Raw genomic sequence first — 14999 nt, 5'->3', positions numbered from 1 at the left:
CTTCAACTCTTACTTGCATCCATACCTTCTAGATCATGCAATTTAGTGTCTTGCATAAACTTAAACTGAGTAGCAGCTCAATTCTAGTTCCACCTGTTTGATAACTTAACCATTCACTGCACAGTAAATTCTTTTTCATTATATTTACAGTGAACTGAGGCAAGTGAAACTGTTTTCAAATAAAGAGTAGCAATTATGATTTCATGTCTCGTTTGTGGTAACTATTTTCTCACATGTGACATAGCTTCCCGGCAATATGCAAGCATTCCAACATTGTTGAAATGGAACCCGTGAAATGATGAGATTGTCTCTAAAATCTTAGTTTAAATGCTTGTATTCCTTATGGAGATTTTGAAATGGGAACTTCTAAGTTTCCCTGTGGTTCTCTGTAAGCTGCTTATAACCACACTGGAGAGAATTCACAAATAAATCTTGTAATTTTCAGGTAATCACTTGCTTCCATAGCTGAGCCATTCAATAAAATACCAAATGTCAGAAGACTCTCAATAAAGTCAAGAAAGTTACAAATGTTGACATATGCAATAACTGAAATGCTGCTCCATATGGGTTGCCCTTATTTAATATAGTAGGAAATCTCCATGGGGGTTGTTGGTTTGGACATACATATGTACAGCTTATTCATCTCTCAGAAAAATTTCCCACAAGGCTGACACAATTCTGTTTTCTGAACTTGTTGCCTCATCATGCCATTCCTAAAACATTTTTCATTGGAAGTACTGTTTTGCTGAGGCTTTTACAGAGTGAATCTGTTCTGAAGTGGACATCACTGTTGCATTAAGGATTCTTTTAAATAAGTTACTTATAGTTTATGCTTTCACATTCTGATACTTTTACACAATAATCTTCAGCTAAGGGGAAAAGCAGTTGTTCACCAAATTGTAGCTGTTAACTTTTGATGATAAAGTTAACATCATGCTCTGAAGTGTTAGCAAAGATGAATTTTCTAAAAGTTGCACAGTTGTTTCAGCTTTGTTGTGTTTTTGGCTACCTGCAAGTACTTGACTCTATAGTAAAACAAAGGAGATGTTTATGTCACAAACGACAATTTCTGGTTTCTAAAACTTGTCTTCAGTGTAAGAAGAATTTGAAAAGCCTTTTATCTTTTAGATGTTTGTCAGCCATTATAATATCTATTTGCAGCTGAAATTATAAGGGTTGTGGGGGGGGAGGGGGGGAAGGGGAGTTCATTATGAGCGAATGTGTGAGGGAACGCACAGATCAGAAGGTAAAATGTGCTTTAACAAAAGCAGATCCAAGACAAGCTGTGTCAGTCCAGGGCTCAGTCAAGTGGCTGTACTCCTTAACCTCCCAGTGATCACAAAATCATTCTGTGGCTTTTGTGGCACTCTGTTTTGCAACTAGAGATCAAAAATATGAATAATATAGTAACACAAAAAGTGAAATATTCACAAAAGTAAACTTTTTTCATATCCCAAGTTTGAATACAGCCATCCTGCCTGATTTTGACTGGTAATGCTACACATTCCCAGAATGGCCATCCATTTCATCCATTTTCACGTGCTCTTGGCATTGTCCGCAAAGTTTCAGATGGCCACCTTAATAAGTTGTTATCTAAATTCTTCTCTGTGGCAGAGGATTCCCTGTTGTCCACAACAGACTTGCTATATGTGTCTCTTTGAACATATCAAACCAGAAACTGTTTCCCTGTCTCAGAAAAGTAAGTGGTATATGCCTGGACCAACAGCGAAATAGGATGGCAATGCCAAGGAAGAACATCATTGCTTGAGAATTGAGAACGTTGCTCCCTACTCCCTCAGGTCCTCAGGAGGGTGTAGAAGTTAGCATTAGCATGGCTAGGTTAGCTTATGGTGTCTAAAGATCTCTTCCACTTAATTCATTTAAATTTCAGTATTACTATAAGAGCACAACCCATTCTGGACCAATATTTTTCTGATACATGTCATAGTAGTTGTATCATCTTAGTCTGTAGAAGAGGTTGTTTTCTATAGTTACATGAAAAGAAGTTGTGGGGAGCTGGGTTTTGGCCTCCTCTCACAGATAACTAGCAATAGAATAAGAGGGAATGGCCTCAAGTGGCACCAGGGGAGGTTCAGGTTGGAAATTAGGAGAAATTTTTTCTCAGAAAGAGTGGTTAGGCATTAGAATGGGTTGTCCAGGAAGGTGATGGCATCACTGTCTCTGGGGGTGTTTAAGGAGGAAAGGTTGGACCTGGTGCTTAGGGACGTGGTTTAGTGGGTAATATTGGTGGTACGGGGATGGTTGGACCAGATGATCTTGGAGGTATTTTCCAACTTATGATTCTATGATTCTATAATTGGTAGGTCAGGAGCAAAATCTGTAGCACAGGACGCAGAGTGATGGATCTGAGTTTAACATAATTGTTATGAATGAGCTACTTGAATCACATTTGTACAAATATGACGGTGTAATAGTGATTTAAATGATAGCTCTTTTGTGGGTATTTTTCTGCTTTGTTTAAGACATTTTTGTTTCCATTTTACAGCCAAGCTCCAAGACATACTCGCAGAGTGGCAGACACTCAGTATCAGTAGAGGTTCAAATGCAGCGGCAGCGACAAGAAGAAAGAGAGAGTTTCCAGCAAGCTCAGCGACAGTACAGCTCTTTACCCAGGTATGGCAACTGTCTGAAGCTATTCAGTGTATATGAGCCTGGAGCTAATTTCGTTTGTAAAAGGAAAATGGTGTGCTTAGTGCAGACACTTTTGTTTAGCGTTGATATAAGGTGGAATATATTCAGCGTGGAAGAGGCATAAAATTTCTTAAGTGAGAGCATGTGGTAGCTGTTTATTTTAGTAGAATTACTTCAGAGCTGATTTCAGTGGGATTTGATGTCACTCAGCACCCAATAGAATTAAGACGTTGAAACAAAGCTATTCTTTGTGGGACACCATACAGTTTCATTTTCTGCAATTACAAAAATCTCCTGAGCATGACATGGGTTGCCCCCTTTTGACAGGTCAAATTTTTTTTTTCTTTTTTTTTTTTTCTGTCACATAATTCTTTACTGGGTAGAAATTCTATCTTTGTGATGCTGATACAAAGCAAAAATTAAAAGGAAAAAAGTAATCTCAAGACCCAGAACAATAGAAAATGGAACTGAGAAACTATCCAAAAAAACAAGAGCCTCCAGTATATACTTTTCTTCTAAGTTACTGGATTATTAGCAATTGAATGCTGAAAATTGATGCACTTTTTGTCTAAAAAATCTGTATTTAAAAATTCTTAGGTTTTTAAAATGAACTGGTTGGGTAAAAATTTATTTGATATTTATCAACCAGAATTATTAAACATTTACCCAACTGATATTGTAAATCAGTTTAGCTATCATAGCTAAACTATATATCATAGCTAAACTATCATAGTTTAGCAATATGCAAGTAGTCTTTACATTTTCAAATATCAACGGCAATGGCTGAGTGGAGAATCCTTTACTCCAGAGGTTGGTGTCAAATTTTCTGGTTTTTAACAACTCATATTTTAGCAATTACATCATAGCTATTTTACTGAAACAAATAGTAGCTTCATGATCAAAGTTATCTTACCATGAGCTCTTATCTTACCAGCTTCTTTGAAAATAAAACAGATCTCAAATTTTCGCATGGTATAGCACCTTTCAGTGTAAAATTTGTTAAGTTTAGAAGAAGGTGAGAAAGGAAAATGTAAAGTTATTGTATTTTCTTAGAAAGAGTGATGGTATGTTATTTTGAAAGTCCTTATATTTCCTTTGCTTCTTACTTCTACCTTACTTCTGAAGTGATTACATGTATAAATGCTATGCTTGTTATCTTGATAAATTCTCTTTTAATGTTACTAGTTCCAGCAGTAGATTAAGTAGGAAAGCATGAATGCTAGTGTTGTTTTTAAGCTGGGGGAGAAGGGGAGGAATTATTTTTAATTTGAAAACTGTGATTTGTAAAACTTGCTTCCCCTGTTCTGCTTAATCACTGGTAACATTTAAAAGGTAGAATTCAGTTTCAGTGCTGTTCCAGTGGTAGAAATTCGTAACTGTAAGGAGAAAATTCAGCTACAAGAAATTTGAAAAATTATTCTTTGGGCCATAGAAATGCTTGTTTTGAAATGAGTGAGTGAGAACTTCACTCAATGTGGTTTTCAACATCAGAAATGACTAGCAAGCTGGTAACAATGCATGTTACTAAGTAATTAATGATTATTTAATGATTGTGATTGAGCACTCTGGGAGTGCAGCGCAGCACTCAGCTGCACTGGGAGAAGAGAGAATTTTAGGATCTTGGACTAAAGTTGAGTTCTATGAATACAGCAATATTTCTATAACAAGCTGGGACATCTGTTTCTCCAGCTTTACAAACTGTTTGTAACTCTAGGACAGATCTGTAAAGAAATCTTAATCTTACTCTGAAACTTAGGTCCCAAGGTTAATGTCACAACTATGGCTTTGTAATGCTTATAGTTTGTGTGCTTGATTAATTCTGGAGCTTTGTTGCTTTTCATCTTGTGTAGTCTCAAGGAGCCTCTCTCTTTTTTTTTTTTTTTCTCTTTTTTTTTTTCTCTCTTTTTTTTTTTTTTTCCTTTGTACTTTTAAATCATCAGCACTGGAGGCAAATAAACTCTTTAGTCAATTTTAAGGAATCTTCCCAGAAAGACAATGAAAGTGGGCCAAATTATTTTGAACAAGTACCAGAAAACAGTCAGTAAATTAAATCAGTTCAACTAGTCATCGTCTTGTCCCATGTGAAACTGTAAAAGCAATGTTTAACTCCAAGTTAATTTTGTAGTACTTAAAATTTATCTTGCTCTAGATCAGAAACCTGACAGTTTCGTAGCCTACAGAGGTTCATTCAATTTCCTCTTGTTCCAGGGAGTGATAAAACATGGCTCAAAAACATTGTTTCTTTGGCAGAGTTGGATATGTGAATACCAAGAACAGCTATAACAATTTGCATAAGAATTTACATTATGTTATAATTTATGCTGTAATAATTTACATTCATCCTGAATAACAGTTTTCATCCAGAGGTCTCAAAATACTTTACAAAAATAGGTGGATATGGTCATTTTCAAGTTACATGTGTGGAAGGAATATTGCAAAAACATCAGCAAGTGTTGTTACTTTTACTAATGGCAGTGAATTTTTCCAGGTCTCCGTCTCGCCAATGCATATTCATTGGATGAGACCAAATTGAGTCATGTGTGTTGACATGTAAAACCAAGCCATATATACACAAATAAATGATTTTCTTATTGATTAATGTCACAATATATTTTGTTTTACTGCTTGATTCTCATACACCAATGTGAATCTCGAAGTGGGTATCTCTTTTGCTGCGACACAAAATTGTTTTACTTTATCATCACCAATCTTATTTTAAATTCATAAAAGTATCTAGCAGCTTGATAGTAAATTAAAGCTATTTCAAAGCCATAATCTGTCTTCAAAACAATGTAGTGATTTATTGTGAAAAGAGATAAGAATTTGTAATTCCTCTGTGTATATGATTTATTTATCTACCCCCATGATGGAGGTTTAAAAAAAAAAATCTGCCTTTTCTCTTATTGAAGCCATTGCAAATTGGAAAATTTTGTCCTGATAGCACAAAATTCCTTCATTCTGGAACTGTGAAGAAGAAACTCTCATCTGTGTAACTACTTATCAATAATGTGTTTTATCTTCTGACTTGTGCAGTGTTAGAGCAAATGCTTTAAAGATCTGCTTCCTGCATTTTTAATCATGTATGAGTCTAGATTCAAATCTTTCATGAGTGACTACAAGTGCTGGCTGCTATCTGGTTTCCTTAGGTAGCAGAGCATTGTATATGGTCTTTCCTAGTCTGTAGCTGAATTGTTGCACTTTTGTCTTGGGAACATGATCAGTTGTAATACTGTATGGATATTCACAACTTATTCCTACTGGAGAGTCCTGGAAGCATAGCTCAACTCTATAGGAAGAGTTCTCCCAGCAAAAGAGATAAGGTACCTCTTTTGGACAAGGCTTCTTGAGAATTCTGTAGCTGAGGGAAGCCTGCTGGCTTTGCAGAAGCACCCTTCTTTCTACACCCTTCTTTCTAGGGATTGTTGTCAGTAACATTAAGCGGGTACCAGAACATTTGTCTTAAAAGCGCTTTTTTTTTTTTTTTTTTTTTTTTTTTTTAATCCAGGCAAAGCAGAAAAAATGCCAGTTCTGTATCTCAAGACTCCTGGGAGCAGAGCTATTCCCCTGGTGAAGGGTTCCAGACTGCAAAGGAAAATCCCAGATATTCCAGCTACCAGGGATCGAGGAACGGCTATATGGGGGGACATGGCTTCAATGCCAGGGTGATGCTGGAAACACAAGAACTGCTCCGTCAAGAGCAGAGAAGGAAAGAACAACAACTGAAAAAAAAAACTTCCTCTGAAGGACCTAGCAACTATGACTCATATAAGAAAATTCAGGACCCTAATTATACTCCGCCTAAAGGTCCTTTCAGGCAAGATGTACCACCTTCACCATCTCAGGTAGCCAGGCTGAACAGATTACAAACACCAGAAAAGGGAAGACCGTTTTATTCTTGAGGTGAAGAAAATGAAGATCAACTCATCATGCAATAAGGAACATTTTCATATAAAGACTTATATTTTGAAAACTTTTTAAATTGATGGTACTAAGGAATATATCCGTTGTCTGTTTCAGTGCCTTTAACAATAGGGGCAAAGAGTTGGTGGGCCTTATGTCTTTGCCATTCTGTCTCAAGTGTTCAATTCATGGAAGGATTTTCCACCATTTGACAATCATAGCGGAAGTGAGCAATGCCGCCCCTGCTTACCAAGCCCTGTAGCCCAGTTCAGTAGTTGTCAATGGGTTATTACTAGGATTTGTTGTAATGTGTTTTACTTTGCAGTGACTTCTTACACCAACATGCAGCTTTGTGGCATAAAATTAATGAATTTGAGGTTGAGCAAAGCATTGACATGCCCCTTTTTTATTTCTCTTGGGTCAGGATGGGGGTTGCATATCACTCTTGAGTGGATAAGGCTCAGCTCTACTCAGTATCCAGTCCTAGGATGTTTTATGGTGGAGTCATTACCAGTCTTTGTTGATCCATATGCTGAAAAGCTATCCCTCACCTATTATGCACATATGCACTCTTTTTCTGTCTTTCTCCCCACTCCGAGCTTATTAAAAAAGCCCTTATCCTAATTCATGAGGAAAACAATATTAGGCTCTCAGTTATCCTGAGGATACTGTTACAATCGCCGTATATCTTAAGACACAGTCCATTATGAATGAAATAACTTGAGAGAGATTATACGGTCACAGCCAAGCCCTTAATAAGTATATTTCATTATTTCATTAAATACGGAGACTCAAGAACAAACAAACAAGTGGTTTCTGTTTTGCTTTACTGCTAAACTCATGTGGTCATACGACAACTGTGTCTAGGAAGAGAACTCAGGAGGGAGTCATCCCATGGTCACCTGATACAGACTTGTCATAGTTTGGGGAGATAACTTAAAACAAGAGTGAAAGAAAGAAAGAGAGAAAGAAAGAAAGTTTTCTTTGGATTAAAAAAAAATAAAAATAAAACAATTTCTTCTTTTTACAATTTGTGAAGCTTTGTGAACAATTGCCTTGTGCTTCCATATACTGTACTGTTGCATCGTGATGCTACATTAAAAATAAACCTTTAAGTACATGAATGAGACATAAGTGGAGACAAACTGTTACACATCATCCTGAAAACATGTCAGGATCCAAAAATAACTAAAATGAAAAAGATTGCTCTAGCAGTGAGTAATATTTGAATGTGCATATGGGATATGAGAGTTTCTTTTGCAACAGCTGTTTTTATGTTTGTTGGTCTGAACTTCATGTATTGTAAAAATGTAGCTGGGTTGCTGAAGTGCCTGCAAATCCTGATGTGAAAAGGCTTGAGAATGTATCTCAGCATATCATGTACAAAAAGGAAAGAAAGAAAGCAAGAAAGAAAAATCATGTATTTCGTGATTTTAAAAATGCCTATTTTTTTTTACTGGCACATTTTATTTTTGCGCCAACTTGTTTCTAGAATATATGTGAAATATCAGCACACATATCTGTGTCTTTTATGCCTGTTTGTTAATGGTTTTTGTTGTTAATAATGTACTCCATGTTTAAAAGTTGTTACTAATGTAAGCACAGTGACATTGGATGACAATAGCTCTTTTACGCAGAATTTCCAGAACTGTGTAAAACAGCTTTCCGTGTACATACGAAATTTAGAATAAAAGGCTGTTTACATTCTTGTCTTGGTATTGACTGTAGACCCTTAGGAGAACTGCTGCAGACATTAAGTTTAAAAAACCCTTAACAGATGTTATTTTATCCTATTCGTAATGATTTGCGTGTGTCTTTGTGTGAGTGCTTATAAACATAGGCAAAAAAAATAAATAAGATTTACAGCCCAGCTGAACACCTGAAGAATATCCTCAGAGGGAAAAAATGCTCAGCTTAGCACCTTATGTTATTTCAGGTCATACCTGTGACATTTGAAAGGTACATTTTAAAGAAAAACTCTGTGGCAAAACTTTCCAGGCTGTTGAGTGGATTGCTCTCCCTGAGGAGAGTGTCATCAGGATACGGGCACCCTCTGTGCTCTGACCAAAACTGGGCACATGTGAGGAAGCCCCCTTGGCACCCACTGGGTATTTTGAGCTCTGATGCAAGTCCTTAACAGGAATGTTGACATGGTGAAAAATGGGAGAGGGCAGATTTATGAATAAAGTAATATTTACAGTGCCAATAGTGATACTCTGTTTCCCCCATTAGCATTGAAGCTGTAGAGGGAGATTTTCTCCCTCTTCCCTTCATTCCTCCTTTTGTTGGATACTGCAGGAATGTCAATCATAATTCTGTATATGCATGACATCAGGCTGTTGCCATGGCAATAATAGTGTCAAATTATTCACTGTGACTTTAGTGTGGGATCTCAAGGGGAAGAGTAGCAGGAGACACAAGGTGGACAGGCAGCTTTTGGTGCCCAAATAAACCAAAGGCATGATTTTGCAAAGGACCTAAACTGCAGTGGCTTGCATTTGAGAGAGAGAAAATAATGCTATTTGCAGTTTTACAGGCCTTGCTGTCTCATCTCCTGCCTCTGCTCCTAGTATTCAATAGCTTGATGCTTCTATGGAGTTATTTGGACAGGCAAATAATTGCAAGCACTAAAAAATGCATCCACAGAAAAGGAAAACAGGTTGAAGTCCTTTTCAAAATAAGGTCTTTGATAAACTGTTGTTGGAAAAAGGGTATGTGTTTGAAAAAGTATGAAGTATGGGATGTTTTAGGTGTGAGGATGGCATATGTTAAAGTTTACCCTTGTATGAAACTCCTCTTCAAGGTGTTAACAATTTGCCATAATTAGATGTGTTCATGAAAGAAGTCAGATGTTCTCTTTGGGCCATGTCTGTGTTATGTTAGCAAAGAATAAGGTCTTTTTCTGGCTTCGTCATCCTGTCTTCTTCCTGACATAGCGTAGACAGGATTTCTAATATTAACTCCCATAAGTTGCAAAGGGCGATAAGGAAGTGGGAGGGAGACGTTTTAATAGAAAATGACCTTTAGTTCTGCATAGTGAATAGATCCAAAAGTTAATTGAGCTAACTGCATTACTGCAGTAATTTGTTTGTGGACGTATTACCATTATGAAATTAACTCTGTGACATTAGTGTGTTTAAGAATGGTCACAGGACAGACTGTAAGAGAGCTTACAACATCGAGGAGTGGGTGTAGAGCTTGCACATTTTTTTCTCCTGAAACCCTAAAAAATCCATCCACAAAGCCTGTTGGTATTTTATCAAAATAATTTGTTAATGCTATTGAAATTTCATGGGAAAGTTTAAAATTATTCATGTAGAAGACTGCTGCCTTTCTAAAAAAGCCTACTTCCCTTCTTGTTACAGGGCCTCCTTGGAAACAAGACTCTAGCCTTAGTGAATTATTGCATGGGCCAGATATTTTAATATATGTCTTGGAGAACTCTGCCATCAAAAACAGCAAAAAATGGCAGAGAGCCCAGATGAACATGGTTGGAAAGTACAATTGCCATTTATTGCTGGCAAACAGTGGGAAGAACAACAAAACAAAATTTAAACCCAACATGATTGTGGATGTATGGCCTGTCTTTCAAAGCTGTGCTGATGTTTTGCTCACATTCAAGCTGTTTATGAGTGTCTGTAACATTACATTTCTCTGTGCTGGGTATGTTGAGAAAGGAAAGGAAGAAACATTGGCCAGACAAGGAAGAGATGCGCCAGATTAGCAGTGTTGGCTAAACACAGGATATTCTTGAGTAATTCAAACCTTTGAACTTGCGTTGTTGAGACTTAAAGTGAATTTGGCTATTGCATGTCCTGGCTTGCAAGTCTATTTTCAAAATATTTCCTAATTCTATTTGTTCTGCCTGACTGTTTCTACATCTTCTCTCCTGAGTCCTCAGTCTGGTTCATAGGAGTTGTGAGGAATCTGTCAGGAATGCAAATGTAGAAAAAAAACCTCATCTTCTCCTTGAGCTGCTGTTGTGCCACCACACCCTGGCCATTCAGACCTACTATAAAGGTCAGCCCTGACTTGGCAGAGGAAGAGCAAGGGTCAGAAGTCCAGGATGGGGAACTGACTTCGTGCAAGTGGGTTGTGTGCATGTGTGTGTACATGTGGGAGAGTGAAAGAGGCACAGATTGGATTCATTTGCCTATAATTCATGTCCAGCTTGAAACCCTCTTCAAATATCTTGTAGCATTTCTTCAGAGCTCTTTCCATCTGTGCAGAAACCAAGATGATGATTTGATGCACATGTTTATTGTTTCATGCCCTCTCGTACATATTTTTTATTTTGTATCACTATCACACTCTCTTTTACATCTGCTGATTAATTCTGTTGCTTTTATTTGTTTCTCCAATTGGTGTGGAATTCATTCATATCCTGGTCTGCTTCTTGCTAGTGATTGATATTTATTCCAGCATTTCAAACTTATCTTAATATTTTCTGTCCTCAAGAGCAGTGTTATCTTTTGTAATTTACACTTTAATCACATTTTAAAAATTGAGACTGGAAGCTTGAGCTGGGATTACACAGAAACAAACTAAAGAATATGGCTCTCATTGCTATTCTGTGTGCAGTGCACACTTCCAGGCACTTGCAGGAACCATACAGAGTACTGTCTGAATGAGATGAAGAAAAGCATCAAGCCCAGGAGCTTTAGAGAAAAAAAAAAAAAAAAAAAAAATTTGAAAATGTTTATGCCCAGTACACCTACTGTGAAAAAAATAATTCCTTAGAAACATCAACGTTTGTCTGAATAGCTGATGGTTTCAGGGTTCAGACTTGACTGGTTTAGACAGAGGACTGGAAAAGGAAGCTGCTTGTGCCAATCTAAAGGACACCAGAAACCTCTTACCCTTGTAAATTAGCTCCTGAAATGCCATTTCCAGCTGCACATTTTACAGTAGCCAAGATGGGAATGGGCTTACCTTCATGCACTGAGCTAAAAACTGCAGTGACATCTGTCAGAGAAGGAGGGGTGGCAGCCATGGGTGATAATAGCTTTGGTAGTCTGATTTTAATCTGCTTGTTTGTTTGTTCAAGTGATCTTTGTTTGTGTTAGGAAAATAAGAAAAGAAATGAAGGCTGAGGAAGAGGATTAAAATGTGAACACGAGAGTTCTCTGTTCCCCTTTCACCATCAACTGTCACCAGCGCAGCCACTGGTGTTTTCTTGCCTTCTTTTTCTTTGTTACTGAAAGGCACAGAAAAGGAGAAACTATCTGACAGTAACCTCATCACAAAAGTCATGTCTTTCCTAGAGATACACTCTGCTGTGTTACTTGTACAATATGAATTAACAACGCAACAAGTAGAAAGACATACTAAACCTCCTTTCTTTCCTCTGTGGGTTTCCCTGGGGTGAGTATAGATTGTCACTCCTTAGGACTGGGGGCTGTGCTTTGTTTTTATCTTATATATAACAGAATATTGTCCTTGGCAGTAACAGCTAGTAAATGTTTGTTTTGAGCATGAAGGGAGCTTTGTCTGACATTAGTTTGTATATATTTTTGCAATAGGTGTTGCATGGTAGACTGACTGATTCTAGATGTATTCCTAGTTCTAGTGATAGTCTCATTTGAAAATACAGAGCATATTGCTGGAACCAGTCATAGCTTGGGAACGGCTACCCTGTCAGTTAAAATGAGTTCATCAGGTCTCTCCATGTAACTGAGGGTGCTACCCTTTTACAGGTTTTGTAGGGGGAGGGGGAGAGAGAGAGAGAGATGTCTTCCTCCTGGGATTAGGAAACACATTCCTGTGGTCACAGTTTGAAACTGAAGAATTATCTATAGCAATTTAAAGAGATTTCAAGGAGCTGCAGCCTTTTGCCAGAATCCCAGAACAGTTATCACTTTAGTGTTCAGCTAGCTGGAGAAGACATTAGTTTCATTGCTTCACCGATGTAATTCTTATTCCCACTTAGAACTTGCTAAAGACAGAGACCCCATTCAGGGTATGCATCAGATTTTATATCTTCCTTAGGGGCAAGTGCAAAGCTTCGTAATACTTTAGCTGTAGCCAGGTTATTAAAAGCCAGTGGGCTCTGAGGAGCAGGAATGTCTTGCCTAAAATTTCATGTCTAATGATGAAGTACAGTTTGTTTCATTCTGCCAACCATCTGTTGGTTCCTGTCCATGACACACAACTTCAGTTTTCTCAGTTATGATACATTCAGGCTCTGCTCTGTTGTCCAACCCAAACTGCAAGAACCATTTTAATAAAAAAGTGTTTATAAATAATATTGAAGAAAAATTATTAATACCCAATCAGTCATTTTGTGGGTAACTATGGGCTGTAAAGGAACAGAAATTTATGCTACAGAAATGATTACTAAGGAAGATTTAAGTCTAAGAAATCTTTTTTCTCTTTAGGTTCCAAAACTCAACAAGGGTTAATCTAATCAACTGCAGCATAACAAGGACTGGAAATGGCAATGTCTAGTTTTAGTGCCTGCAAAAATCTGTTTTATAATCTGGACTGAGTTCATTGTAATTTCACCCACATTGTTCCTTACTCTTAGAACTGTATAAAATCATATTAAAAATAGAAGCAACTAAATTACACAACCTGTTGTTTCCCATAAGCTCAGTTAATACTACATCCAACAAGGTAGAATATTTACATTATGATTGTGAAATAATTTGTGTTTTAGTATCCCCTTCTTTATTTAAAATGTTGCTCACACAATTTTTGCAAATAGTAGCATACATAATTTTACGATTGTTCATTCTTGTTTTTTTAAAGTCAGTTTGTATGAATAATTTTCTCATCTTTATGCAGAATTTTTCCACATTTTTGTTGACTAAAATATTGCTAATCTAATTTCCTATTAAAAAATTCATTTCCAGCATTGCAGAGCTGAAAGGTGCTACCAAGCATTTAGTCTTCAATTTACATACAACAAACCCTGTAATCTGATGGGGGATTTCACACAAGGATGGCTGCATGCAATTACATGGGCAAAGAAAAAAAATTGTCCAAGACTCTGTTCTACAGTAATTTCATCTGTTGGTCTCCCATTGAGAGTTCTCCTATTGCTAAATTGCTTATTGATGTGGACTTAAAAGTAGAAAAATCTACACAATGTTGTCATACTAGGTTTTCAATGCTGTTTGCATTTTTTGTTTTTTCCTTTTTAATTATAATTTAGGTTTGTTAGAAAAGGATGAAGTAAACAGATTGGAATAATTCATTTGAGTTAACACTCATTGACAAGAAAACATTAAGCATTCTCCAGATGAAGCACCAGTCATGAAAGACAGAAGGATAATCCTAACATTACAACTCAAGTAAATTAGTTTTCTGATATATATTCCAGCATTGCATGAAGCTGTACCAATTCTTAATACTCGCATAATGCACTTTTAAACGATGCCAGAAATCATCATTACAACAGAGAGAGGGCTCACTGTTTGTGTTTATTAATGTGGGAATGTTGGAAGAGTATTAGATATTAAATTAGATATTAAATGTCACAGTCTAGCATGATTGGAGATAAACAACTGTAAAACTGATTGAGAAGATTTGGGCAGATAAATACAAATGGAAAAACAGACCTCCATGCTACTGTGGTGGAAACATGCCTCAATGTTATACCCCTGCCATGACACAACAAGCACAACCCAATGGACCAGACCCTTTAGGAAGGTGATGAGTGAAGGCTGAAGGCATGGGACTGGAGCAAGCATGAGCCTGAAATAAATTCTCTGCTTTGAATACGGGGAATCATTTGTACTTTAGCTGGCTCATGTCAGTCTTGCTTTTGAAGACTGGCCCAATTCATCTGTGTTTGCCCTTAGGTGGACAACTGAGGTGGTGGTTTTATTTATTACTGGGAGGCTGGATACAAGGTTCTGTCCCTTCACACTGTGCCAACAAGCCCATTGTAGTTGCTGCTTAGAAGCTTTGACTCAAAGCTGGTAAATCAGTTTGTGAATGCCAGACCTTCTTCCCCACAGAGGGTGGGAGGAAAGCAGGGCAGAGAACTGGCCCCTAACAAACAGTAGCTTTGCATGCCAGGGGTGTTGGGGGTGTCCTGTGGTTGGCCACAAATGATCCAGGCTGATTTTTCTTTCCCTGAGGTGAGGTGAGGCAGAGAGTAGAAGTAGCAGATTTTTTTTTTTTTTTTTAAAAGATTGACTGTTTTTGTTTTTTCCTTGTTTATTTTTTCTAAGAAAGCCACATTAAGCTACTTGAATGTATTACCTTGCACTCCTATTAGTAGGCTGCTATTGCCACAGCAGAAGATACTGCAACAACATTAATTTAACCTGTTAAATTTCTTCTGAATTAGCTGGTATCCTGTGAATTCTTCCTCTACTGCAGAAGGATTGGGATGCAGTATTCAACCTGGGAAGGCGAGCCTGAAAAACTGCTTTGGCACTCAGAAAAAGAAATAAAAGAAAACAAAACAAAAGAAAAAATAAAAATAATAATAAAAA

General features: G+C 37.2%; 1 protein-coding gene across 25 annotated transcripts in view; it reads left to right on the top strand.

Annotated features, from left to right (window-relative positions):
* The window catches only part of PARD3 (par-3 family cell polarity regulator), a 443789-nt gene extending 435529 nt beyond the window's left edge, over positions 1-8260 (top strand). For 23 of the 25 annotated variants that reach the window (XM_072033793.1, XM_072033801.1, XM_072033797.1 and 20 more), the window contains 2 exons: positions 2507-2634; positions 6158-8260. In XM_072033793.1, the coding sequence (XP_071889894.1) occupies positions 2507-2634; positions 6158-6551 (522 nt within the window). In that variant the 3' untranslated portion in view covers positions 6552-8260. The remainder of the gene's footprint in view (positions 1-2506; positions 2635-6157) is intronic. The other 2 variants (XM_072033805.1, XM_072033804.1) reach the window with 1 other exon arrangement.
* Positions 8261-14999: the final 6739 nt, after the last annotated feature.

The sequence above is a fragment of the Anas platyrhynchos genome, chromosome 2 (genome assembly GCF_047663525.1).
Source record: "Anas platyrhynchos isolate ZD024472 breed Pekin duck chromosome 2, IASCAAS_PekinDuck_T2T, whole genome shotgun sequence".
In the NCBI taxonomy this organism is placed as follows: Eukaryota; Metazoa; Chordata; class Aves; order Anseriformes; family Anatidae; genus Anas; species Anas platyrhynchos.
Note: the sequence above shows the minus strand (reverse complement) of the source record. Positions and strands in the feature narration are given on the sequence as shown.